We start from the raw sequence: 26,394 nt of genomic DNA, 5'->3' as shown, positions 1-26,394 counted from the left end.
CACCGACCCACGAGAAGCTACTGGCAAGCTTTCTCACATACCCACATTAGCCGAATCCGAGACTCGAACCCACGCAGACAGCGGTGAGATGGCAGTGATCCGTAACGGAGAGCGCTTTAGACCACTCGGCCACTCGGGGCCCCTTATGGTGTAGTTTGAACCTTCCATGAAGTATGTTTTACAAAAATGTTCTTAAAATACGGGCTACACAGAAGACACAAAATGTTTTATTCCCGGTGCGGTTCATTATATTTTCATTCAGCAAATACTGGTTGATGATAGTAAAGATGACAACAATTTTTAAAGTACATTGGATTATTTAAGCTGGAAAATTGTTAAGGGAGATACCAGTGAGTAATATTTAGCCCGAAAATGGTGTTAAATACCAGTCAGACATACATGTTGGATTTACAAAAATAGACAGCATGATGGTCATACTCCCTTTCAGTGGTATTTCAAAATTAAATATAGAAGGGCATCATACTGAGCATGTTTAAAATACGGACAATTTAAATGTTGATTGCAATTTTTCATTTCTTTTTTTAATTTAGCCTTGTGGATCATATGCTACAAAACCATAATTCTATATCAGGGTTAACATAAACTGAATAAATAGAATGAAAAAAAATTAAATTAAGAAGTAAAGATATTTTTTTGAATACCTCTGTCTATGCAATTGATTGACTAAAAACCTTAATACAGCATTATGGAACATAAGTTTATGTTAGTTAAAAATCCTGTTTTGGAGCAGATGCATCCAAAAGATAATATCCATGAACTCTGGAAAATTGTACATAACAGTCGCAAAGATCAGTTCATCTTCAAGCTGACAAAGTTAGCTATGCATATGCCCCTTCAGAAGGAAGCACAGAAAAATATTCATATACAGATAGGGAACAGAGTATGCTTAAAAATAATTAACAGATTAATACTTATACAACATGAGGTGATATCTTTAAAGTGGAGCAGGCAGAAAGAGAGACAGATGTTATGTTTTAGGTAACTATGAATGTTTCCTCAACCCCCTCCTACTTTTCTACTCTCCCCTTCTTTTGGTGACAAAGGGTGAAGTCCCCCTTAAGATAAAATCCTGGCAACATCTCTCCTTAAATTGTACATGTGGAACAAATCTGGAATTTCTCTTTTTATGCAGAGATATTGAACCAGTGAATGAAGGTGCAGAAGGAATAAATAAAATTAGCACAGATTCAGCAAAGGGGCAGATTTTAAACAGCTAAAGTTTATCACCTTGTGTAAAATTAAAAAATATAGAATAGGACAGGGTGTTGTCAATAGTTTTCTTTCTTCACTAACAAACACAAGTACATGTGACCACAGCAGTCTTTTGTATCTGCAGAAGTACAATATGACAGATTTTGTTGGTATTCATCCTCATTCCCATTCTCACTTTTTTCTAGAAAATTTCTTTGCACGAGGAAATTGCTTTATTTCTCTTGTTTTGAAGATAACATAGTAATGTCTTCCAATCTTAAGTGAAGACATGAAATTGTTAATAAGATTTTTTCAAAGCATTCATGCTGTGCAAACTAAGGGCCTGGTGACTAAAGTGAGTTAAATGGAGCCACCATTAAATGGCCTAAAACTTTGAATAAAACTCACTGACAACCAACAGGTAGTCTGTTTGAAAGTATGTTTGTTTTCTTGTCATCAACGAGAATTGCATATAAATAACTATATGTCTATCTATAATCAATAATAATAAATAATGACTTTATTTAAAGAGGGTAACACAATTAGCTAAGAGCTAATCTACCTTGAGGCCCTCATACAAAGGAGTTTATTTATTTTAGCCGCATCTCTGAAGCCACTGGATACATTGGGTTTGGAAGAAGGAAATAGAGTCAGCATTTCTAATCTCAACTGGAATACTACAACCAGTATGTCAACATGCCTACCTTCCAAGTTCATATATGTATTGATAGGTATCATATTGCAGGATGTGTATCGTGAATTGTATCGATACAAAGCACAGGTGTATCATTTCACCCCTACTAACAAGCTTTTTCAATGACATCATTTTATATGGGGACTCAGTTGAATTATGTCTCTCTACATTCATTATCTAAAGTTCCAATACCAAATCAACCCAAAGAATAACCATGCTCTAAGTACAAAAACCTATCACAAAGTCACACTCAAACATTGCTACACTATCAATCACAGCACTGAATTACCTAGGTAAATAAAGGTTGCTACCATGGTAACCAAACCTACCTGAATGGTGTACTCTCCTTCGGGGATGCTCTGTCCACCAAATTTGATGTTAATGGAGTACGTTCCTGGGAATGTGGGAGTGAAGAGTATGCTGAAGGTACCATCCACATTTTCAACAATGTCAATATCAATCTCACTGCCTGATGGACTACGGATGCGGCAGGTCACCTTTCCTGTGCCAGCCTGTGAGGCATCCACTGTGATGACGGTCTCTTTGTTGACTGGTATTGTGCTTTCTAGACCATCTGCATATAATGGACAAATGATTCTTAAACCAGTCTGTGTTTCATTTAAATTATAAAGTCAGTTCCAGAGATTCCAACTCATAAGCAATTTTATCAGACTCCTAGTATATTTTTAGATTCTAGCTAAGCAGTCCATCCAGGACGGACAACACATTCATTGAAAGTAACAAATATATTTACAAGTATATTTCATCTTCCCATGGGCCTATACATAATTATATACAGTCAACAATTAAGGTCAATGGAAATAAATATAGTTTATCCATTCCTCCATTTCATGTGCCTTGAATTCATTCAACACTTTGGGCAAAACAACAACCTAGAAAAATTCACAAATTATCTGCTTTTTTGTTTTCTCTTCATCTCTGTCACCATTTTTCACCTTTTACAGTTTAGTCAACTTGTTTCTTTCCATTTACATTCTTTTCACTATGTAAAACTATATTCATTGTACTAGTCTATGGCATAGGTGCTGAAGTACTTTTTCTCCTATCTCTGTCCACTTGGAAAACTATGGTTTAAAGTTTCTACCCATACAATTTTTTGTTCTTTCCAGAGTTTTGTAAATATAATTCTGAATGTGGAATTTTCAATTTGTTTTATGATTTCTTCAAAATCTAGAAAGGTTGGCATCTCTTCAACCAACAATTAAACTATATGTAATAAAATGAGTAGAGTAGTATTTCTAAAATATGAAAGATTTCAACATGGCCATGTGATTGTTCATTTATATTCAATTGTTGTCTTGTTATTGTAATGTGGTTTATTTAACCATGTGATGTGGGTTGGGAACTAAAGAACCTTTATGACTGTAGTCCTATAATAAAAATGTTTTTTTTATATAAACCTATAAACTAAATTTAAAGCATATTTGTGATTTTTGTCTCAAACTAGAGGTTGATAAATATTTTGTCTGAGTATGCAAAAGTCTAATATTAAATTGGCAAAAGATATACTTTCATTCACTGACAAATCTGAGTTAATTACAACTTATTTTATAAATTTTTATACATTTTATAAATCTTCTAATCTGTCAATATCATCAAGTGCATTACTGAAACAAGAACTTTGTCTCAACCTTTCAAAGGCATAACATGTTAAGTACATAAGAACTACATCTCAATTAGCAGGAAAGGAAAAAAAACTTAACTTACCCATGATTCTGCACTTGGTGGCATCTCCAGTTGGCATGGCGTTGACACTGAATGGTGAACCAGGTACATCCTGGCCTGCAAACTTAATTCGGATGCTGTAAGGACCAAGATCCTCTGGTGTGTACTGGACAGTGAAAGTTCCATCTCCATTGTCCTGGACCATTGGGCGGATGAATGTTCCATCGGGTCTCTGAAAAACAAAAATCCATAATTGTATTATCTTGTCCGTATAAAATATCTCACTTAACACCATCTGCACTTGAATTACAGTTAAAATAAAACACTTATTATCATCTAATTAGGACTGTATGTCATTTTTTAATTTTTAATTTGTAATGGGTAGGATGTGTTTAATTTGAGCAATGTTATATAAAAGTAGTGAATAATATCTTCAATAAATAGACTTACATAATAAAGTGCTACTTTCAAATGAAATTTATAAAACAAGGTGAATAATTGTGATTAAGATTTAATTTATTTCACAAGTTTTATTAACAAATATTTCTGAATGTGCATAAATGTAAAATTCTTTTTATCACAGAACAAAACAATTGCTGCTTTTATCTGGTGAAAGTTTAGAATTGTACAGTGACATAACTTTGAAATACATTTTGAATCTATAGCCACTGTGGCTTTGCCAAAAACAATGACATTTAAAATGGCAGAAGGTGTTATTTCACATTTGTCATACTGGAAATTTACAATAATGTTATATTAATCTAAATATAACAACTATGGTTCATACAGACTTTGCGAAAAAAAAATCTTGAACTTTCACAGACCATTTTTACAACTTCAGGACCTACTGACATGCAAAACATGTGGCTGATACTGGCTGCTTAACCGTCTTTCTGATGCAGTTATAATATATGAAGTACAGTAATCCCCCCACCCAGTCTGAATAGAATGTAGTTTTACTAAAGAAGCTTTAAATTGGCGATGCTGGCTGCAACTGTTTTAGTAAATCCTTGTGTTTTTTGCCTGTTCTGTAACTGGAAACAGTTTGTTTTCCCATCATATCTAAATTGAAGCTTTTCTTACAAATACAGCAATATCTTTTTCCACAGGGATCTTTCTTTAGCTTGTCTGTAAGAGTTATTTCCCTTTGTTCACTTACAAATCCAATATTTGAAATCGAGATTTTTTTCTTTAATGGTATGAAAATAAAACATGACAAAGAAAAAAATGAACTTCTAATTTCAAAAACCTTTCAACAAAATGTTATTTTTGGTTAACTTTCATGAACTTGAAATAGCCATCTGAAATTACACAAACTTTCATGGTCTATGTAAACCATTCATTAGCATACTGAAACAAAATTATAAGCAAATTATTTTCTCAAAAGTAGAACATGCATCTTCTGTGAAAATGGATGAAGGGGAATAACTCTTACAAGTAAGGCTTAGGATAACTGATCAAATGACAAGAAAGATAGTCTTTAGAAACACTCCTTAAAACTATTATGTTTAATTTTGTGCAGCCTATGTCAATGCATCGTGCGACTAGATTCAATACTTTTCTCATATTTTATGTTGTCAAGCACTTGCTGAGTGTTGTTAAGCACATGCAGTATGTTTCTTGCTATCCAATGTGACATACAATAAAGCTATCATGCCAAAACAGTACCTAAAATGATATCATATCATACGATTTGTTTATGTCCACTTCAGCTGTAAATAGTGTACAGTATGCGTAAAAGACACTTCATTACAAGATGAGGATTTTGGGGGTAATTTTTAAGAAAAGCAATTAAAATACATCCATGATAAATTATATGCCTGTAAATCTTTTAACTAAAATGTTATTGCAAGTGAAACAAATACAAGCACACAGTTTTAAGAAATGATTCAAAGATTTCTTTTAACCTACCTGAATAACAACATCAATGTCAGCCATGCCTGCCTCAGAGCAATCAATGACGAATGTGACTGGCAAGCTGGCATAGACATTTGGCTGGATACCATCTCCATCCACACGGACCTTGCTGGCATCCAATCCCGGCAAAATGTGTACATTAAATGGACTGAAATTATGAAACAAATTATAAAAAATAAAAGAAAGAAATCAATAATAAAGAAAAATGTTAATTTCCATAAATTATAGAAAACAATGTGTTAGTAAGTTTAATGAACTTCAAAAAGTCTAGGTTTGTACAAGATTTTACAGGGATGGGTTAAGATAATGTTTTGTTTGCTTGTGTGGCTAATTTTTATTTATCAGGTCACTTGTATGGAAGCTTGTAAGATATTTTTGTTATCTCACCACGTGTAAGAAAAATTCTTATTAATTATTCAATGATAATTTTCATTTTCATTTGGTCATCTTTTTCATCAAACTTGAACTCAAGCAAGCCAAAGTAATTTGAATTCAGACACAAGGTCAGTTTTTATAATGCTGTTTAAGAAAATTCCAAGTTTACAGCATTTATGCCCATGTGTAAAGAAGAGGTTCTCCTTAAGTCATTTATGGTTTGTTTGGGTTTCTAATGTCATGCTAAGCCTAATACTGGCAGTTTCAGGTCATGAAATGGTGGCTAAAGACCTTTCACAGAGGCAGCCATCCTGTCTTGACTGGGTGGATATCAAACATGTGGCCCCTGGATTACAAGTGTGAAGCTCTACCAACTGTGTTACAGAAGATCCTTCTCCAAGAGTTAAGCAAGCTAAATGAGGTAAGTGGTTATTATGACTATTACAATTTTACAGCCATGGAAGACATGGTAAGATTATTAAAGGATATCTGATTTTTACCTTTTTCAACTAATTCAGACAGGTGATGGAAAAACTATGCAAACCTGACTTTTACCTAATGACCAGTATATCAGGCATATAGCAAGAAGGTACACCAAAAAAACAAGACTGGAAAAGAAACTGCTGCAGTTTTGTTTGGCACAAGCCCAAGCTGGATTAATAGATCTAACAACACAAATAAATGTCAAGCAGATATATCATACATCTTGTGATACAGTGCAACATCAGTTTCTAAGGAATGCATTCCAGCAGTCATACTTTAATCCATGACAGTGGATATCATCATGCATCTTGTGATACAGTCAAACATCAGTGTCTAAGGAATGCATACTTTAATCCATGACAGTGGATATCATCATGCATCTTGTGATACAGTCCAACATCAGTGTCTAAGGAATACATACTTTAATCCATGACAGTGGATATCATCATGCATCTTGTGATACAGTCAAACATCAGTGTCTAAGGAATGCATACTTTAATCCATGACAGTGGATATCATCATGCATTTTGTGATACAGTCCAACATCAGTGTCTAAGGAATACATACTTTAATCCATGACAGTGGATATCATCATGCATCTTGTGATAAAGTCCAACATCAGAGTCTATGGAATGCATACTTTAATCCATGACAGTGGATATCATCATGCATCTTGTGATACAGTCCAACATCAGTGTCTAAGGAATATATACTTTAATCCATGACAGTGGATATCATCATGCATCTTGTGATACAGTCAAACATCAGTGTCTAAGGAATGCATACTTTAATCCATGACAGTGGATATCATCATGCATCTTGTGATACAGTCCAACATCAGTGTCTAAGGAATACATACTTTAATCCATGACAGTGGATATCATCATGCATCTTGTGATAAAGTCCAACATCAGAGTCTAAGGAATGCATACTTTAATCCATGACAGCGGATATCATCATGCATCTTGTGATAAAGTCCAACATCAGAGTCTAAGGAATGCATGCCAGTAGTAATACTTTAATCCATGACAGTGGATATCATCATGCATCTTGTGATACAGTCCAATATCAGTGAATAAGGAATGAATGCCAGCAGCCATACTTTAATCCATGACAATAGATATCATGCATCTTTTGATACAGTCCAACATCAGAGTCTAAGGAATGCATGCCAGCAGCCATACTTTAATCCATGGCAGTAGATATCATGCATCTTGGGATACAGTCCAACATCAGTGTCAAAGGAATGCATACTTTAATCCATGACAACAGATATCATGCATCTTGTGATACAGTCTGACATCAGGATCTAAGGTATGCATGCCAGCAGCCCTACTCTGATCCATGATAGCAGATATCATGCATTTTGTGATACAGTCCAACATTCCAATATCAGAAATGCAATCTTTTAATGCTCTATCTGAAATACAATTACCATACTTTATTCCATGTCATGAATCTCGTAACCAAGTCTGACATAAGTGTTTGAGAAACAAATGTCATTACCTTTCTTTATTCCATCAGTGAAATGTCATCCATCTTGGGAATGGCTGATCTCACCATTACTGATCTCATCATTACTACACTTTCATGTGTTGAATACTGCAATGCAACCTATTAATACAATGCAACACAAGACAAATTCTGCTTGCAAACTTACTTGCAGCTGGATCTGTCACCGTCAGCATACTGAGATGTAGGCATTTATTCATGCAAGATGGTCATGTATCACATGCTGACTGTACACATAACATCAACTCAAGATAGCCACTCGAGTTACAAAACATTTCAAGAATTCAAATATAATTCTGCAAGTTAAACATGCAATAGTACATCATGACTCATCTGAAAATCACTACACAATAAATTAAACTGAAATGCCAAGAACAAATGGTACCCATTCATGACATTGTTTTAAAGCAACATTCAGATCAAAGAAAGTTGCAAGAGTGAGACCAGACTGTAATTGTAATGTCCCATACCTGTTAGGCACCTCCTGGTTAGCATATTTCACATTCACTTTACATTTGCCTTCCTCCACAGGATAGTAAGTGGCTTGGAATTTACCCTCAGTAACAGGAACAACTTCAGCTGGGCGTACAGCACCTGATGTAGAAACTATCCCTATTTATCTTTGTTTTATATCTATTCTGGCTAGTTTTTCACACAGTCTGCATAATTTTTTTCAAAATGGAACCAGTGACAAAATAAGAGTCCCTCAAAAGACTGATGCTCTACCATGTTAGGAAGAGTTTCTGAAATTCACAATAGGACCAATCCTCTTTATAACTGCTGAGGGTTGAAACCGTCTCTGAATTATTGAGCGATACGATTTTCAAAATTAGCCACTCTGATAGCCATACTAGATGCAAGATTGGCACCATTTTCATTTTAGACAAACTATAAACCATTAGAATACTTTGGGTGAAAACCTATGCCAATATGGTCATCCATTGGAGATAATTAACTACAAGATCTGCAATATGCTAATTGTAGTAGCCATATTTAATGTTTGTGGTGCACTATTTTCATTTAGGACTGGCTAGACTTGGAATGCATGTGTAAAGTTTCATGGCAATCCTCCAAGTAGTTTATGAGTAGCAATAACAGACTTGTTCTAAAGGATGGATAGATGTGGGATAAGAGACAATGGACAATGGGCTATCTCAAAAGCTCTACCAATTTATTACCAATAAAGCTAAAATGGAACTAAAAGCACAATTTTAAATGAGTATAATACATACTACACATGATTATCCAAATTATTTGTAACTGAACTAGATTTGTGTTTGTAAAACATGTATGCCTCAACATTAGACCAAGAAAAGTATGTCTAAATAGATCAAAACAAGAAAAATGTTAACATGTATTGCAATGGCATGAAAATACAATCTGCCACCTCTTTATGTATGTAAAGTGCATATCAAATTATATATGTCTAACCAGCATGATCTTTTTGCTACTGAAGACCAAAAATTTCACAAATGAATATAACAAACTGATAACCTGCTGTAATGAATTGAAATCTAAGCTGGTTATCAAAACTTGAATACAAATATACATACCAAATTTCACAGGTCTTGCTTGAGTGTTTTTTTTACCAAATTGTTCAAACAAGAGTTTTATCAAGTCCCCCCGAAAATGAGTACGTAAAAATGGACAAATTGCTGTAATGACCTTCCAATATGATCAGGTCATCTACATGCGAGTGCCTAACAAATTTTATTTTTTTATCACGTGTTTTATGCGTGATCTTGGTAACAAAGTTTTTATTAAAACAAAATGTCCAAGCCCAAAAAATTCAAAAATGCATTTTAAAAATGAAAGAGCTAAATATGTCCTCTACTCATGACCATGATAAATTGTGCAAAATCTCATGACCATGATAAGGTGTGCAAAATCTACAGACCATGACAAGGTGTGCAGAATCTCATGACCATGATAAGGTGTTCAAAATCTCATGACCATGATAAGTGAAAACTCTCATGGCCATGATAAAGTGCAAAATCTCATGACCATGATAAGGTGTGCAAAATCTCATGACCATGATAAGGTGTGCAAAATCTCATGACCATGATAAGGTGTTCAAAATCTCATGGCCATGATAAGTGAAAAATCTCATGACCATGATAAAGTGAAAAATCTCATGGCCATGATAAGTGTTCAAAGTCTCATGACCATGATAAAGTGTGCAAAATCTCAGGGGCCCCAAGTGGCCGAGTGGTCTAAAGCACTCTCCGTTACGAATCACTGCCATCTCACCTCTGTCTGCGGTGGTTTGAGTCTAGGATTCAGCCAATGTGAGTATGTGAGAAAGCTTGCCAGTAGCTTCTCGTGGGTCGGTGGTTCTTTCCGGGGTTTTCCCGGGTTCTTCCTCCACCATTAATACTGGCCGCCATGTATAGCCTATCGTGTGCTGAAAAATGGCGTTAAGCCCCAAAGCAACAAACAACAACAAAAAAAAACAAAGCAAAATCTCATGGCCATGACAAGTGTTCAAAGTCTCATGACCATGATAAAGTGTGCAAAATCTCATTGATCAAAGGACAATAGTAGTTGTGCTATTGTGTTAATTTGGTTTTATACAGATGTATGGCTATACAGATGGACTGACTTACATATATACCAACAAACAATAGCAAAGCTAAATTCTCTCAAATATTTACTCTCTGCTAGCTGTCAAATGGGTACAAAATATTTGGAAATTCAATAAAGTACAAAAACTGTAAAATGCTAACCAAGGTTTCAAGCACTTCAGGACAATGCTTACATTATCCTGCATTCCAATAATGTCAAACATCTATGAACTATGCACTAAGAGCAAAATATCTGATTTTCTTAAATCTGAATTTCAGCAATGTATGTCTGTGTGTGAATGTATAAAGATTACAGACATAGCTAACATCACTAAGTTCAAGAAAATCATAAGATAATAATGGGTGTAAAATTCAATCAAATTAAGTCAAGAAAATGCAAATGACACAATACAAGCAAGGAAACAATTATTTTCATCATAAACATGATTCTCTCATTTTTATACCACTAAAGTTTAGTGCCAAAAATCAAAACAAAAAACAAAGAACACTCACCATTTTGATCTGTGTATGTGACAGTAAGTGGAGCCTCCCCAGCCTCCAAGGTATCAACAGTAAAGGTTGCAGGTTTACCAGCCTTTACTCCCTTGGTGTCTAAACCAGGACCATAGCACTGCACCTTGGCAGGGTTCACTGGGTTCTTGATAGCAACTTTGAATGGACTACCTGGAATATCAGAATATGGTTCAGTCCCAGTCTATTCAAGTTTAGAGCTAAAACAATTCTGATAGCCCAATGCCCGGAACCCATCTGAATCTAGATCAGGTCCCTCTCATATTAAAACTGACTCATCCCCCTTTCTCCACACTAGTTTTATCTAATTTGCCTGAAAGAAACATTGCTTCTGCCAAATGAATACTGCTTTATTATATCAAGTTCTTGAAAGACACTGGTAAATTATTAACAATCATCCCTCTGTAGATCCCTCAACATTAGGAAGATTATCTGCTTAAATTTATCAAAAGCTATGCATAAACTTTGTGTGTACAAAGTGAAGCACATGACCTATGAATGGGGAGCAGAACTGTTTCTATTTTCCTTGTTTCCTACAATTAGCTCTGACCAGATGTCTTTTGATCAAGCCGACATGGTAATGCACTGCTGGTTAAATACAGCAAGCAGTACCTGCAAGATTGCTTGGCAAATTTCAAGGTGCTGAATACTGGCAGTGATATTAAACTATTTTCTGCAGACTGTTAGAAACTGATCCTAAATCAAACAACAAAATCTGCTCATTGTTGACAAGTAAGTTGCATACCAGCCCTATGTTTGACAAGGGGAAAAATGCAATACCTTCTTGAAACACTTTCCCCAGGCAATAATTGAAAGAACTAAATTGTATGCAGCAAAAAGTATTGAAGAAAAGATTGTATAACTCTGGCAACCCAAAAAACTTGAAGAAATGCTGGCCTTTTCAACAATGTCAATCTTGGCTCTCTAACATAATGCCTAAGGTTAGTGATGTCAATGGCCAATCATGCATTCCACAAATTATGACTAGTTTGTGTTTGTAAAACTGTCAAATTATTTATAAGAAAAACTTCATCCTATATCCATAAGTAATTAGATGAAAAGAGTATCATCTGCTCCACTAACATCAGGCTCTGGTAGTTGGCTCCCAAACCAGCTTCAGAGTTGACCTACCAGAGCAGAGGATCACAACAGCAACACAAGCAATTAACAAGTTAAACAAAACAAAAAAAAACAAGGTGTTTACTCGTAAAACTGAATCCCCTCACCCTCAGAAGCACACTTTAATAACTGCCAATAATCAGAGTGGTTGAGAGAAAATACCACAGTCAATCACACCTGAAACTTAGGACATGGTGGCCTCCATTTGGTAAAATTAAGTTACTCTCCTTGCGACGCACCCACATACAAATGTACATAAGTACAGTATTCAACAAATTATGACTAGTCTGTGTTTGTAAAGTTCAAGATATTCAGGGTATAACAATCAGCATGAATGCAAAAGTGACTAAAGTGTAAAATTTAGGTTACAGTGACTAGATTTTTTGTATGGTTCAGTTTCCTTCCTATACAGGCATCTATGTGCTAAATTTTATGAAAATTGGTGGGAAACTGGGTCGAAGATGTTGAGTATGTAACAAATGAAAATTAAAATACCGCTCAGGCATGAATATTTGGTCAGAATGGTCAAGTTACCCTGTTAATGAAAATACTTCAAAATTAACAATGAACAAATCAACTAAAAGCCGAAACATGACATGCCCCTCGAAACTTCATTGGCAAGGGGGCAGTAAGCATGAGCATACCTGGAATTGGCTCCTCAGCAAATTTGACAATGACATCATATTCGCCTTGTTTAGTTGGGATGTATTCAACATTGCAGGTTCCATCACGGTTGTCGGTACAATTAATCTTGGCTTCAGCAGGTCCATCAATAGCCAGAGCAAGGCCACCCTGTCCTGCTCCTCTAACATCAATTGTGAATTCCTGGGGTTTATTGGTCAGTCCACCCTCCAGACCTGAAATGCAGTAAACATGTGTTATTGTTTTATTGAATGAATTTGTAAATGACATCAAGTACAATGGCTTGCCATCACATAAATCTGCACATTTTATTGCATACTCAACCAATGAACTCCTAATATACCACCCCCACCCCTGACCATCAGGTTCATAGTGTAAAATCTATTGCACCCCTGATTTGTCTTTTGGCTGTAACTGCATAAAGTTTAGTCAGAAATATTTGAAAAGGACTTTGTAATTGACTTTTTGGTATATATGACTGTGACACCCTCCCAGGGGTAGGAGCCAAAAATGATACCCTCTTGGACATGGATAAAATCAAAATAACTAAAAGCTTCATGAATCCAGTGGTTTAAAAGATGTGGCAATGGACAGATTAATGGAAAAAATGAAAGATGGAGTAATGAACCAGTGATGGACAGAAAGAAAGACAGCAATGAACAGATGGAAGGACAAAATGAATGATGGGGTAATGAACCGGTGGATGGACAGAATGAAAGATGGGATAATAAACAGGTGGATGAATAGAATTAAAGATGGGATAATGAACTGGTGGATGGACAGAATGACAAAGAGGAAATCACAATAAGTCATGTTAAACATTGTTGAAAATTATGTTTATCATGAAATTTGCTAATAGTTCCTTCCCTAAGTACAACCCATTCTGTACATTTTCAGAAACTTTAGCTATTCACAAATTGCACCATAAGGCCTTCAAACTGAAGAACTTGAGTTGGAAATGTTAGGAAAAGACTGGCATTCAGGGACAGCCTCTCCTCTAAATGATGATAAGGAATGCATGAAATCAACTCAAATCATTTTAAGGACTGATCAATACAAGCAGCATCCCATTTAAAGTAGTGAAGTTGATCAATAAGGACCACAACTGTCCACAAGTAGTGAAGTTGATCAATAAGGACCATAACTGTCCACACATAGTGAAGTTGATCAGTAAGGACAATAACTGTCCACAAGTAGTGAAGCTGATCAATAAGGGCCACAACTGTCCACAAGTAGTAAAGTTGATCAATAAGGACCATGACTGTCCACACATAGTGAAGTTGATCAAAAAGGACCATAACTGTCCACACATAGTGAAGTTGATCAATAAGGGCCATAACTGTCCACACATAGTGAAATTGATCAATAAGGACCATAACTGTCCACAAGTAGTGAAGCTGATCAATAAGGACCATAACTGTCCACAAGTAGTGAAGTTGATCAATAAGGACAATAACTATCCACACATAGTGAAGTTGATCAATAAGGGCTATAACTGTCCACACATAGTGAAGTTGATCAATAAGGGCCATAACTGTCCACAAGTAGTGAAGTTGATCAATAAGGACAATAACTGTCCACAAGTAGTGAAGTTGATCAATAAGGGCCATAACTGTCCACAAGTAGTGAAGTTGATCAATAAGGACAATAACTATCCACAAGTAGTGAAGTTGATCAATAAGGACAATAACTATCCACACATAGTGAAGTTGATCAATAAGGGCTATAACTGTCCACACATAGTGAAGTTGATCAATAAGGGCCATAACTGTCCACAAGTAGTGAAGTTGATCAATAAGGACAATAACTGTCCACAAGTAGTGAAGTTGATCAATAAGGGCCATAACTGTCCACAAGTAGTGAAGTTGATCAATAAGGACAATAACTATCCACAAGTAGTGAAGTTGATCAATAAGGACCATAACTATCCACTCATAGTGAAGTTGATCAATAAGGGCCATAACTGTCCACACATAGTGAAGTTGATCAATAAGGGCCATAACTGTCCACACATAGTGAAGTTGATCAATAAGGACCATAACTGTCCACAAGTAGTGAAGTTGATCAATAAGGGCCACAACTGTCCACAAGTAGTAAAGTTGATCAATAAGGACCATAACTGTCCACACATAGTGAAGCTGATCAATAAGGGCCACAACTGTCCACACATAGTGAAGTTGATCAATAAGGACCACAACTGTCCACAAGTAGTAAAGTTGATCAATAAGGGCCATAACTGTCCACACATAGTGAAGTTGATCAATAAGGGCCACAAGTGTCCACAAGTAGTAAAGTTGATCAGTAAGGATCATAACTGTCCACACATAGTGAAGCTGATCAGTAAGGGCCACAACTGTCCACACATAGTGAAGTTGATCAATAAGGACCACAACTGTCCACAAGTAGTAAAGTTGATCAATAAGGGCCTTAACTGTCCACACATAGTGAAGCTGATCAATAAGGGCCACAACTGTCCACAAGTAGTAAAGTTGATCAATAAGGGCCATAACTGTCCACAAGTAGTAAAGTTGATCAACAAGGACCATAACTGTCCACACATAGTGAAGCTGATCAATAATGACCACAACTGTCCACACATAGTAAAGTTGATCAATAGTGAAGCTGATCAATAAGGGTCATAACTATCCACACATAGTGAAGCTGATCAATAAGGACTATAACAGTCCACACATAGTGAAGTTGATCAATAAGGACCATAACTGTCCACAATGGAATATATGAATGAATACCCATAAAAGAAATATCTAGGTCAAACAAAACAATGCTCAAACTGCATCAGAATATGATCCTTAGTCTTTAGACTATGCTGATTACATGCAACACGGCATCTAAAGACATAATGTTGATTGACAAGGGCCATAACTCGGGGTACTGATGAGATAAAACCTATTAAAGGTATATCTATGCCTAAAAGACAATATGCTTGTCAAATTCCATTAAGATATTTTGAATGGCACTTTATTTATGCTTACTGCAAGCCACTTTACAAGTTTCTATGTAAATAAATGAATTCACTCCACAAGGTCATAATTCTATCTAACATAGAGTATACAATATAAAACCCATAAAAAGTTAAATGCAAGTCTATAAGAACCAGTACATACCAAATTCCACTTGATAATGTTAAACAGTTACTTGGCAATACCAGTTAAATGTAACATCCCATATGAAGATGATGAATGTCTATAAGGGCCACAACTTCATCCAAAATTAATTGACATGACAAAACTCGGAACCACGTCAGTCTATGACAATGATCAACCAAACTGCATCACAATGCTTTGAATGGGTTTTGAGCTGTGTCAGTAAGATACAACATCACATGTGAAACACTGTCAAGGGCCATAACTCTACCACTATGAAAAAATGTACACACCAAGCTTTCATATAAGAATAATGTCACACACACATTATACTGCAAAATAAGCTGAAATCATGATTCCTCTGGCTAACACAAAATCAACACACAGAAGGATCAATAGGTCTATGAGTTTTAATGAATACTAGCAACCATAGGCACATGTTGAAAAAACTGATTTACAGGTAGAACTATTGACATGCAAAGTAAAGTTTAATGTAATGTCTACATAATATTTTTTTTAAATTTTGACACTCTGAAGTGATAGTAATTTATTTTCTGCTGCATACCAAGTAATCACCAATACTAAATTTTTGATCAATTGATTCCATTAACCATTGTCTAGATACTGCTGTAGAAAAACTATCCTACCAAGTTACCACTGCTAATTATTTCAGTACCACATAGGATTCTTAACATTTCTGAATCTTCCAATTCAAACAATATCGCCGTATGGCTGAAACCAGATGATATATGCCAGTTTTAATTTTATTCTTTAAATGGTTTGAAACATGTGAAATCAACTCCTAATTATCATACACAACAAAAAGGTCCCTTCTTATATAGGTAGTACATTATTAGGGCAATTCCCTGAACACTAAACAAGGTGTCTCCAGGAATGAATGTAACCCAGATGGATTTCTTTCCCATACAATAACATGGTCTTACCTGAGTAAAGTACCCTTATGTAGGTCATTAAAACTTTGCAGATATTTTTACATGTATCTAACTAAAGAATCTTAGTTGAGATGCCATTTCAAGATCATGGTTATCAGAAATCCTAGCATCACTTTTTGTATCTTCATATAAGGCTCAACTTCCAGCTGATTCAACAGCTCCAATATTGTTGGTTTAAAAAAAATACCCACAAACACAAGTTTGTCTCATTAATTATATGTGCATCTTTTCTTTCCTCCTCATTTCTACGGCCATTTTTCATCTATTTACCTATTTATTGTCAAGTGCACTGCATCTTTCACAAACTGCCAACTAAATAATAATTAAATCCAGCAAAGGGTTTCATGGGTCAGTTTTGAGGTTGAGAATGACATCACAAGTATTGTCTTTCAAACTGGACCAAATGAATGAACATCCCTCTGTGTATTCATTTCTGCAGTGGACTTTCTGTTTAAAATTTTCTTAGGCAAATGCTCATTGTCCAAATTATGTTTTCTATTAAAAAATGTATCCATAATAAATAATAAATGGAACACAGAGCAAACCAAACAAGTTTCAAATTGACTTCACAATGGCAGGTGTTGATACCAGAAATGAAGAATATCTAACTACCAGATTTAACTGAAACATAGAATTTAACTGAAAACGACTGAAAATAACTCACCAAACAGATGTGCAAAATTATTTTTTTTAATTATAAAAGAATTTCTTTTTTTGCCATGTGAATTTGGGGCATTCCTGGATAATTCAGAATAGTTGGCAGATCTGCTTTTAAATTTATAAACTATATTTGAGGCAACAGTCTATCATATATTGCTGAAGTGCTTTTTTCCCCCTTCCTGTAAAGAATTAAAAAGCTCCATTGCAAAATTGTATCCCATAAAATATTAAGTTTTTGGAATTCTGTCTATACATATTGGAATGCCAAATTTTCACTCTTTTTTTAAATAAGTCTGTAAAATCTAAAATAATTGGCATATCTGTCCCAAAAATGGTGTCACCACTGTTGATGTTGATGCCAAAAAGTGAAGCCAACGTTTATATCCTAACATAAGTGAGACAGCAAGTGTCAACAATGTATGTGATACATGGTTTAACAGAATCAAAACTTTGTCCTTGAACCATAGAGCCATATAGAAGCACATCACCTGGTCCATATGCCTTGACTTTGCTGGAATCATGACCTGGCACTGCATTGACCATGATTGGACTCTGTGGGATTGGGATATCCTCATATGTTACATCAATCTTCTGTGGACCTGAATCAAAGAAACAAAATATGTGGAATCTGCATGGAAGTCAAGAGTACATATTCATCTGTAAGGTAACTGACTCTTTTGAAATCTGAAATCACTGAATGTGCTACCTAAAGTGTTACACTGTGTAACCTAATGTGTACCACTATATTAATGTTACCTAAAGTGTTACACTGTGTAACCTTATGTGTACTACTATATCAATGTTACCTAAAGTGTTACACTATGTGTAACCTAATGTGTACCACTATATTAATGTTACCTAATGTGTTACACTATGTGTAACCTAATGTGTACCACTATATTAATGTTACCTAATGTGTTACACTATATGTAACCTAATGTGTACCACTATATTAATGTTACCTAATGTGTTACACTATGTGTAACCTAATGTGTACCACTAGATTAATGTTACCTAATGTGTACCACTATATTAATGTTACCTAATGTGTTACTCTATATTGGTGTAAGTGTGTTTCATAAACTTGTTACACTAAATTAATGTGTTACACTAAAAAATGTATCACCTAATGTGTTGACTAATGTGTTACACTATATAATGTATTACCTAGAATCTCTGGGCGTACAAATATCAAAACTTACTTATGTTTTTCTGTTGTATTTTTTAATGGATTTGTTCCTGATCAGACAGATGTATTTCACAATTAAGACTGATTAATCCACAACTTTTCCTTTCATACCTTGTTCATATGGAGTATACATGACATCATATGTTCCATCCTCCTTGTTCTGGATAATACTCTCTGTCCTCTGTCCAGATGGACTCGTCACAACAGCCCTCACCTTGCCCTCTCCCATTGGGGTCACAGATTTGGCATCAACAGTGAACACATTTGGCGACTCAATGAACACTCCTGCAAAGTAACATACAAAATTCTTATTTACTAGAAGAATGAATACAAAAATAAAAAATGCATAATTCTGCATTGTACAGAAAATACTAAACACATATTAGGGTACACATAGCAATGTTCTAAAATTTTTAATTTTATTAAGATCATTTTGTCAAGACATCATAATTTTGTGAAAAGTTTTAAAAATTTCAAAATTACACAATTTCTTTTCAATATTTGATAGAATTATATTTATGATCCCAACATGAATTCTTATGTTCATGTTCACTGACTAATGATCAAAGAAAGCAAAACAATTTTTTAAATTTTACAATAATCTCAGTGTAACCAGATGAAAATGTAAAATTATAAAATGAAAGTAAAGACTTGTTAAATGCAGACTGCTAGAACCTGACTACAAAAGGAGACACAAGAAAGTCCTTTTTTATTTCAGAACTTGTTGAAAGGTCATCAATCACTGCATTAACTCACAAGTTTAAGGTATAGAATTAAAGACCCTTTAAAAAAAAGCTATTAATGCAAAACAAGATCTCATGCTGTTATTAGAGAAATGAACCAAAAGAAGACATCAGCCTTTGTATGTACTATGTATGGATGTGTCTGTGTCTATGTATAAATATATATCCTACATTATGAGAAATTGAAAAGTTCTTGTAATGTTATTTGAATAAACAGTGCCCTTCATATACCTACAAAATATAAAATCAGTAACGTCTAGCAAAGGAATGCTACATGACAATATTTATAGAATGTATAAAACCAATAATGGCTAGCAAAGGAATGCTACACTACAATTTTCATACACTGTTTAAAACAAACAATGTCTTGCAAAGGACTGTTACATGACAATTTTCATACTGTTTAAAACAAATAACGTCTTGAGAAGGACTGTTACAACACAATTATTATTGGACATAAAAAACAAATAATATCTTGCAAAGGACTGTTACAAGGCAATTTGTATAAAATGATAAAACAAGTGATGTCTGCAAAGGACTGCTACAAGACAATTTTTATACAATGTATTAAACAAGTAGTGTCTTGCAAAGGACTGTTACAAGACAATTTTTATACAATGTATAAACAAGTGATGTCTTGCAAAGGACTGTTACAAGACAATTTTTAAGCCAAGTAATTACTATGGTTAAATTTTGAATAATTTTTATCATTCAAAGTGCATGAAGAAGCCTTGAGGGTGATATTCTACAATTATTGAACAAGCAGTCAAGTGAGGTTAACGTGAATAAAAACATGGAATGGAGAGATAGATCAAAGTGAGGTAGATACTTGAAATTGAAGGGAAAAATCATTTAAAAGAGATACTATGCAAGTTCATATATTCTATTTGAATGATGTCCTCATTATCTAACAGTGAATGAAATTTACAACCATGAATACGAGATGTTTATCAATAATGCTGCACATAAATTATATCAATGTGCAAATTAACTGAGTTGTGTTCCTTAGACTGAGAATTATTCAATTTCATGAGAAAATCTGCAACATCAATTGTTTCTTAGTTTTTTCCCCAATCATACACTTTAGTAAATCTACATGGATACAGGAAAGAAAAAAGTGCTTAAGAAGTGGGCTATCCTGGTACTGGTGTTACATATACAGAAGCACTGTGAAATGAAATTGTCTACCACACTCTTCTTAGCTGGACTTGTCATCTATTATTTTGGAAACAGTAAACTAGATTGATTAAATGAAACATAAATAACCATGCACAATTGGGTAAAATGGGAATCCAAAAGCCACATCATGCTGTCCAAAAACAGCATAACATTGTGATCCATTCTAATGGAGCTCTTTCAAGGCATTTTTGCCATGCAAAAGTAGACTTGTTACTGCCAACACTTCCAGGCAGCAAGTCTCTGACACATCTATAAGATGCAAGGTGTTGAATACATTTAACTTCAGAAAATATTAAATTCATTCAAACGGTTAGTGAATGCAGGAGTATTTCAGTAACTAAACCTGTTGTTATTGTGATTGTTTCAATCAAAATTAAATACTACCTATGTAACTATGTTGTTATTGTGATTGTTTCAATCAAAATTTAATACTACCTATGTAACTTCACATGTTCATGCATTGTTTTTAATGATATCTGCAAAACAGTGTCAAGAAACAAACATAATTTTTAAAACAATCTATCTCGGCAAATTCTGTTGCCAGTAACAAACATAAAACAACACAAGAGTCATGCATCAATGGCATTTGGGGAAGTCAACAGTTATGCATGTAGTTCTTTTCAAAGAAAGCCATGCGCAACTCAGAGATGAATCATTTATGATGGTATCTATCCATGCTTCATGCAGATAGATATATTACCCTTTTGTTCTAGTCCAGGACCATATGCCACCACCTTGCTGACATCTATCTTGGTGCTTGGCTCAATTTTAGCTGTGAAGGGTGACTTTGGAATGTGTTCATCAGCGTAAGTCACATTAACCGCATAATTCCCTGGGGCTGTTGGGTAGTATGTGACATCACAAGTGCCATCTTGGTTATCTCGGCACTCAATCTTACATTCAACTGGACCTTCCACTGTGACTCCAAGTCCACCTGGCATGGTTGTCTCCCTTGTGTCAATGGTGAATCGAGCTGGCTCATTTGCCACACCTTTGTCAAGGCCAGGTCCAAAGGCTTTCACTCTGGAGGCTGGTGACTGATCAACAGTTGCTTTGAATGGCGACTTGCTAATGTGCTCATCAGCATAAGTTACATTGATGGTGTAATCTCCTGGTACAACAGGGTAGTATGTGACATCACAGGTTCCATTCTGGTTGTCTTTGCATTCAATCTTAGTTTCTGCAGGACCATCAATGGTTACTCCAAGGCTTCCTGGGGCAATAGCCTCACGTGTATCAATAGTGAACATTGCAGGTCTCTTAGCAACACCTTTCTCTAATCCAGGTCCATATGCCTTGACTCTACTTGCAGGTGATTCAGCAATTTTGGCAGTGAATGGAGACTTGGCAATATGCTCATTGGCATAGGATACATTGATTGTGTAATCTCCAGGTGCAACAGGGTAGTATGTGACATCACATGTTCCATTCTTATTGTCTTTACAGTCGATCTTAGCTTCAACTGGACCATTAATGGTCACTCCAAGACTTCCTGGAGCAGTGGCCTCTCTTGTGTCAATAGTGAACATAGCAGGTTTCTTAGCAACACCTTTCTCCAAGCCAGGGCCATATGCTTTAACTTTGGTTGCTGGAGATTCAGCAATCTTAGCTGTAAAAGGAGACTTTGGAATTGGTTCATCACTGTAGGTAACTCCAACCTTGTAGTCTCCAGGAACAGTAGGATAGTAAGTGACATCTGTTGTGCCATTGGGATTCTCCTGGATATCTACTTTAGGTTTTACTGGACCATCAACTGTAACAGCCACCTTTCCTGGTACTGGGGCCTCCTTGCTATCCACTGTGAACTTTGCTGGTTGATTGGCCAATCCTTTCTCCAAACCTGGCCCATATGCTTTGACCTTCAGGGCAGGAATTTCTGTGATTTTAGCAGTGAATGGAGACTGAGGTATTGCTTTGCTGTCGTAAGTAACATTGATCTTATAGTCTCCAGGAGTTCTGGGGAAGTACGTGACATCAGTGGTACCATTTTTGTTGTCCTTGAGTTCAACTTTTGGTTTCAGGTCCAGTTTTGGTCCATCCACAACAACTGCCACCTTGCCAGGAGCTACCTGTGAATGATCCACAGTGAAAATGGCAGGCTTGGTTGCAATACCGCCCTCAAGTCCTGGTCCATATACCTTGACTTTTTCTGCAGCAACTTCTGCAATGACATTAACTGGGAAGGGAGATTTGGGTAGCTCCTGTCCACCATAGTTCACATTGACCTTATGGGGTCCTGCCTCAACAGGAGCAAATTCTGTATTGTAACCATCCTTATATGGCTTTGAGGGTAATTCCACTGTTTGACCTTTGGGACTGGTGACCATGACTCTGCAAGGGGCATCTTTCTTGCCAGATGAACTTGTGTTGATTTGAATTGGACGGGTCTCTCCAAGTTTGATAGCTGTTGTGCAAAACACAATTTCATGTGACCACAGTCCACAGTGACAGAAGGTATACCAATCCACAGTATAAATATTTAAATACAAATAGTAGGTAAAGGTGCATTTGTTTGAGTGCCCATCTTTTTGGTCTGGTTAAAAGCACTAGCTATGGCACTTTATTGAAAAGGTAATATTTAATATGAAATCTGTCACAACCAGGTATGTGATTACTAAATATACAACAAGATGTATAACTAGTCATAATTTACTATCATGCTGAAAACAGCTGCACTCAGAACTAAACTGACAAATAGACAAGTGGTCCAATATATGCTTAAAAAAAGCACTTAAAAGAAATCAAGATACTTTCTAGAGACAACCCCTAATTTATTAGTACCATTGTAAACTATAAGTGGCATTAAATCTAATACACAATTATATAAAATGTGTTAAATGATGACACAATATAGACAAGTGCCTCGAGCAATATACATGTACTTCTGACAGATGTTGACTTTTTTCAATCTAAAAATGTATGCTAATATAATGTATTTCTGACAGATGTTGACTTTTTCAATCTAAAAACGTATGCTAATATAATTACTCAGAGTCAGTATACAATAAAAGAAAAGTGTTTCAGCTTACGTGTTTCAAGACCTGTGACCTTGACTTTACTAACATCAATGCTAGATTCAACCTTGACCTTGATGGGGCTGGCTGGGATTTCCTTGCCAGCAAAATACACCATGACAGTGTAAGTGCCAGGAGTTTCTGCTGTGTACTCCACAGTAAATGTGCCATCTTTATTGTCCTTGGTTGTCACGGGAACATCCCTGCCTCTCTCATCTGTAAGAGCAATTGCCACATCCCCTAAAAAAGAAAAGATACTTTGCAAACGCGCAAGAAGAAAAAAAACATTTTGTTACAGCTACAACATACTTTCCTCCAAAAGCTATGTCATAATTTCCTCCAAAGTTAAACTGAACAATGACTGTTTTGTCTACATTATATCAGATTCTGACAAGCAGTAAATATCTTTCTGCTGATATCTAAACCAAATTGTCTCCCCTACCAAACATCCTATGCCAAGGCATCAGACTTTGATCCTATACTCTTGAGGCACATGTAGTTATATTATAACTGGAACAAACTCTTTATTAAAATTGGTTGAACAATGAAAATTATACCATTAAGTAAGAAATTAAATGTAGGTGTGCATCAAACCAAATGAAGCTTGTATCTTCCTAGAATACATTAAAAATTTGTTAAACTTTTCCAATTTATACTCACCAGCTTTAAAGCATTTCTAATCTGACATTCCAGAAGTTGGAATTTTAAATGCATGGTATAATCTAGCAAATGGCAGAGGAACCAATAAAAGAGAGGATAAATACATAATAAATAAACAGAACAAACAAAAATAGAACTATGTCTTGTGAAAAGCATCTATGAAAACCATTTCACAATTATGCAACTGTACTTTACCTGGTCCAGCTGTCTTGCAGTCCACTTTGAAGTAAGTTGCAACAAACGTCTTAACACCCTTCTCCACACCAGGCCCAAATACCTTGACATTACCTGGCTTACTGGCTTGAGACACCAGCACCTAAGTCATAGAGAGACAGCCTTCTTATAATGAATACAAATGAAATTGAAGCAGTCAAACTATTTTCGTGAAATTTTTTTTGAGATACATGGAAAAGTAAAATGTGGACCTATTCTAACATTTCTTAAACTACAAAAGTCCAAACTTCACTCCATGACTTTGATCGTACTTGGTATACACAGAAAATGTCAAACCATGAGAAACAATATCAGGAATCCTACCATCAACATTTTTGGATTCTTTGGATTCCAGCAAGAATGGACAACTCATTTAACAAAAGAGACAAACATCTACAAATATTCTGGATCATCCTGTTAGAACCTAAACATACCTGTAAGACAAAGTCTGTGACAATTCAATACATACCTGGAAACAGAGAGTGACAATTAAAGACATATCTGAATGCATTCTGTGATAATTAAAGACATATCTGAATGCAGCCAATGACAATTAAAGACATACCTGAATGCAGCCAGTGACAATTAAAAACATATCTGAATGCAGCCAGAGACAATTAAAGACATATCAGAATGCAGCCAGTGACAGTTAAAGACATATCTGAATGCAGCCAGTGACAGTTAAAGACATATCTGAATGCAGTCTGTGACAATTAAAGACATATCGGAATGCAGCCAGTGACAGTTAAAGACATATCTGAATGCAACCAGAGACAATTAAATACATATCTGAATGCAGTCTGTGATAACTAAAGACATATCTGAATGCAGTCTGTGACAATTAAAGACATCTGAATGCAGCCAGTGGCAATTAAAGAAATATCTAAATGCAGACTGTGCCTATTAAAGAAATATCTAAATGCAGTCTGTGCCTATTAAAGACATATCTGAATGCAGCCAGTGACAATTAAAGACATATCTGAATGCAGCCAGTGACAATTAAAAATATATCTGAATGCAGCCAGTGGCAATTAAAACATATCTGTCACAAACAGGCAGTAGTAGTTCAAGTCCAATCTGAAATAAGTGATTTAAACACTGCTAAAATTTCAAAAACATAACCATTTGTCCTCTTTTAACCTTCTTCATATCTGCAACCTACAAGGATTTCCTTGTCGAAACTATTCAAAATGGATTATAAAAATGTAACTTGTCGAAACATTTCAAAATGGACAATAAAAATATAATGTATATTCAAATACTCTAAATAATTTAACAAGACAGGGAAGAGAACTTCCCTTTGCAAAAAATAATTTTATTTTAATTAGTACAGAAACTCTAAGATTGACATTCGTTTTAAGAGGTTAGCCTCATGTACAAGTAGAAGTCAATGAGCTTTCCATCTTTTTTTATTTGACAACTCCATCATTTCTAGTTTCCGAGTTCCATGAATCTGCAAAAATCGGTTCTATTTTTTTTAGTTCACAGTGAAACTGTTATTTTCCATATGTCTAGAAAAAAATACAAGCTTTCTTTATTCAAGTGACTGACAAATCTAGAAAGTAAGCAATCTGAAAGACAGCAACTCAAGTGATCTATTTGCAGATCTCCATTCAGTGCCTTCTGACAAAGAAAAACAAAACCACAAGGCAACCATCTTAACCAGCTTTCACAGAATTAAGAAGCACATTTACTGGTCCCAATACAAGAATGAGCAAAGTAATTGGAAAGTGCTTCAAATATTCTCCTAAACATCATAAAAAATCATAAACTAATCAAGGACCAATTTACAGTCAAAGACAGTCATACACACATCTTAAATGGATAGACAAAGTTCAGTGAATTTCTGAATGCAAGACACTAACAGGAGATCTGCATATGGGCTACATTTAAGGTCAGTAATTTAAAATTACTTATATTAGAAAATTTTTAATTGTCAGTAGT

General features: G+C 35.3%; 1 protein-coding gene across 7 annotated transcripts in view; it reads right to left on the bottom strand.

Annotated features, from left to right (window-relative positions):
* The window catches only part of LOC149789084 (filamin-A-like), a 226,899-nt gene that overhangs the window by 95,569 nt on the left and 104,936 nt on the right, over positions 1 to 26,394 (bottom strand). For 6 of the 7 annotated variants that reach the window (XM_089975267.1, XM_089975270.1, XM_089975269.1 and 3 more), the window contains 11 exons: positions 24,433 to 24,553; positions 23,593 to 23,817; positions 21,264 to 22,967; positions 18,753 to 18,926; positions 17,941 to 18,051; positions 12,738 to 12,950; positions 10,957 to 11,127; positions 8,350 to 8,473; positions 5,504 to 5,657; positions 3,635 to 3,824; positions 2,236 to 2,480 (listed from right to left, as the gene is read on the bottom strand). In XM_089975267.1, the coding sequence (XP_089831393.1) occupies positions 2,236 to 2,480; positions 3,635 to 3,824; positions 5,504 to 5,657; positions 8,350 to 8,473; positions 10,957 to 11,127; positions 12,738 to 12,950; positions 17,941 to 18,051; positions 18,753 to 18,926; positions 21,264 to 22,967; positions 23,593 to 23,817; positions 24,433 to 24,553 (3,432 nt within the window). The remainder of the gene's footprint in view (positions 1 to 2,235; positions 2,481 to 3,634; positions 3,825 to 5,503; positions 5,658 to 8,349; positions 8,474 to 10,956; positions 11,128 to 12,737; positions 12,951 to 17,940; positions 18,052 to 18,752; positions 18,927 to 21,263; positions 22,968 to 23,592; positions 23,818 to 24,432; positions 24,554 to 26,394) is intronic. The other variant, XM_089975274.1, reaches the window with a different exon arrangement.

The sequence above is a fragment of the Sinohyriopsis cumingii genome, chromosome 11 (genome assembly GCF_028554795.1).
Source record: "Sinohyriopsis cumingii isolate HCF-2022 chromosome 11, ASM2855479v2, whole genome shotgun sequence".
NCBI lineage: Eukaryota > Metazoa > Mollusca > Bivalvia > Unionida > Unionidae > Sinohyriopsis > Sinohyriopsis cumingii.
Note: the sequence above shows the minus strand (reverse complement) of the source record. Positions and strands in the feature narration are given on the sequence as shown.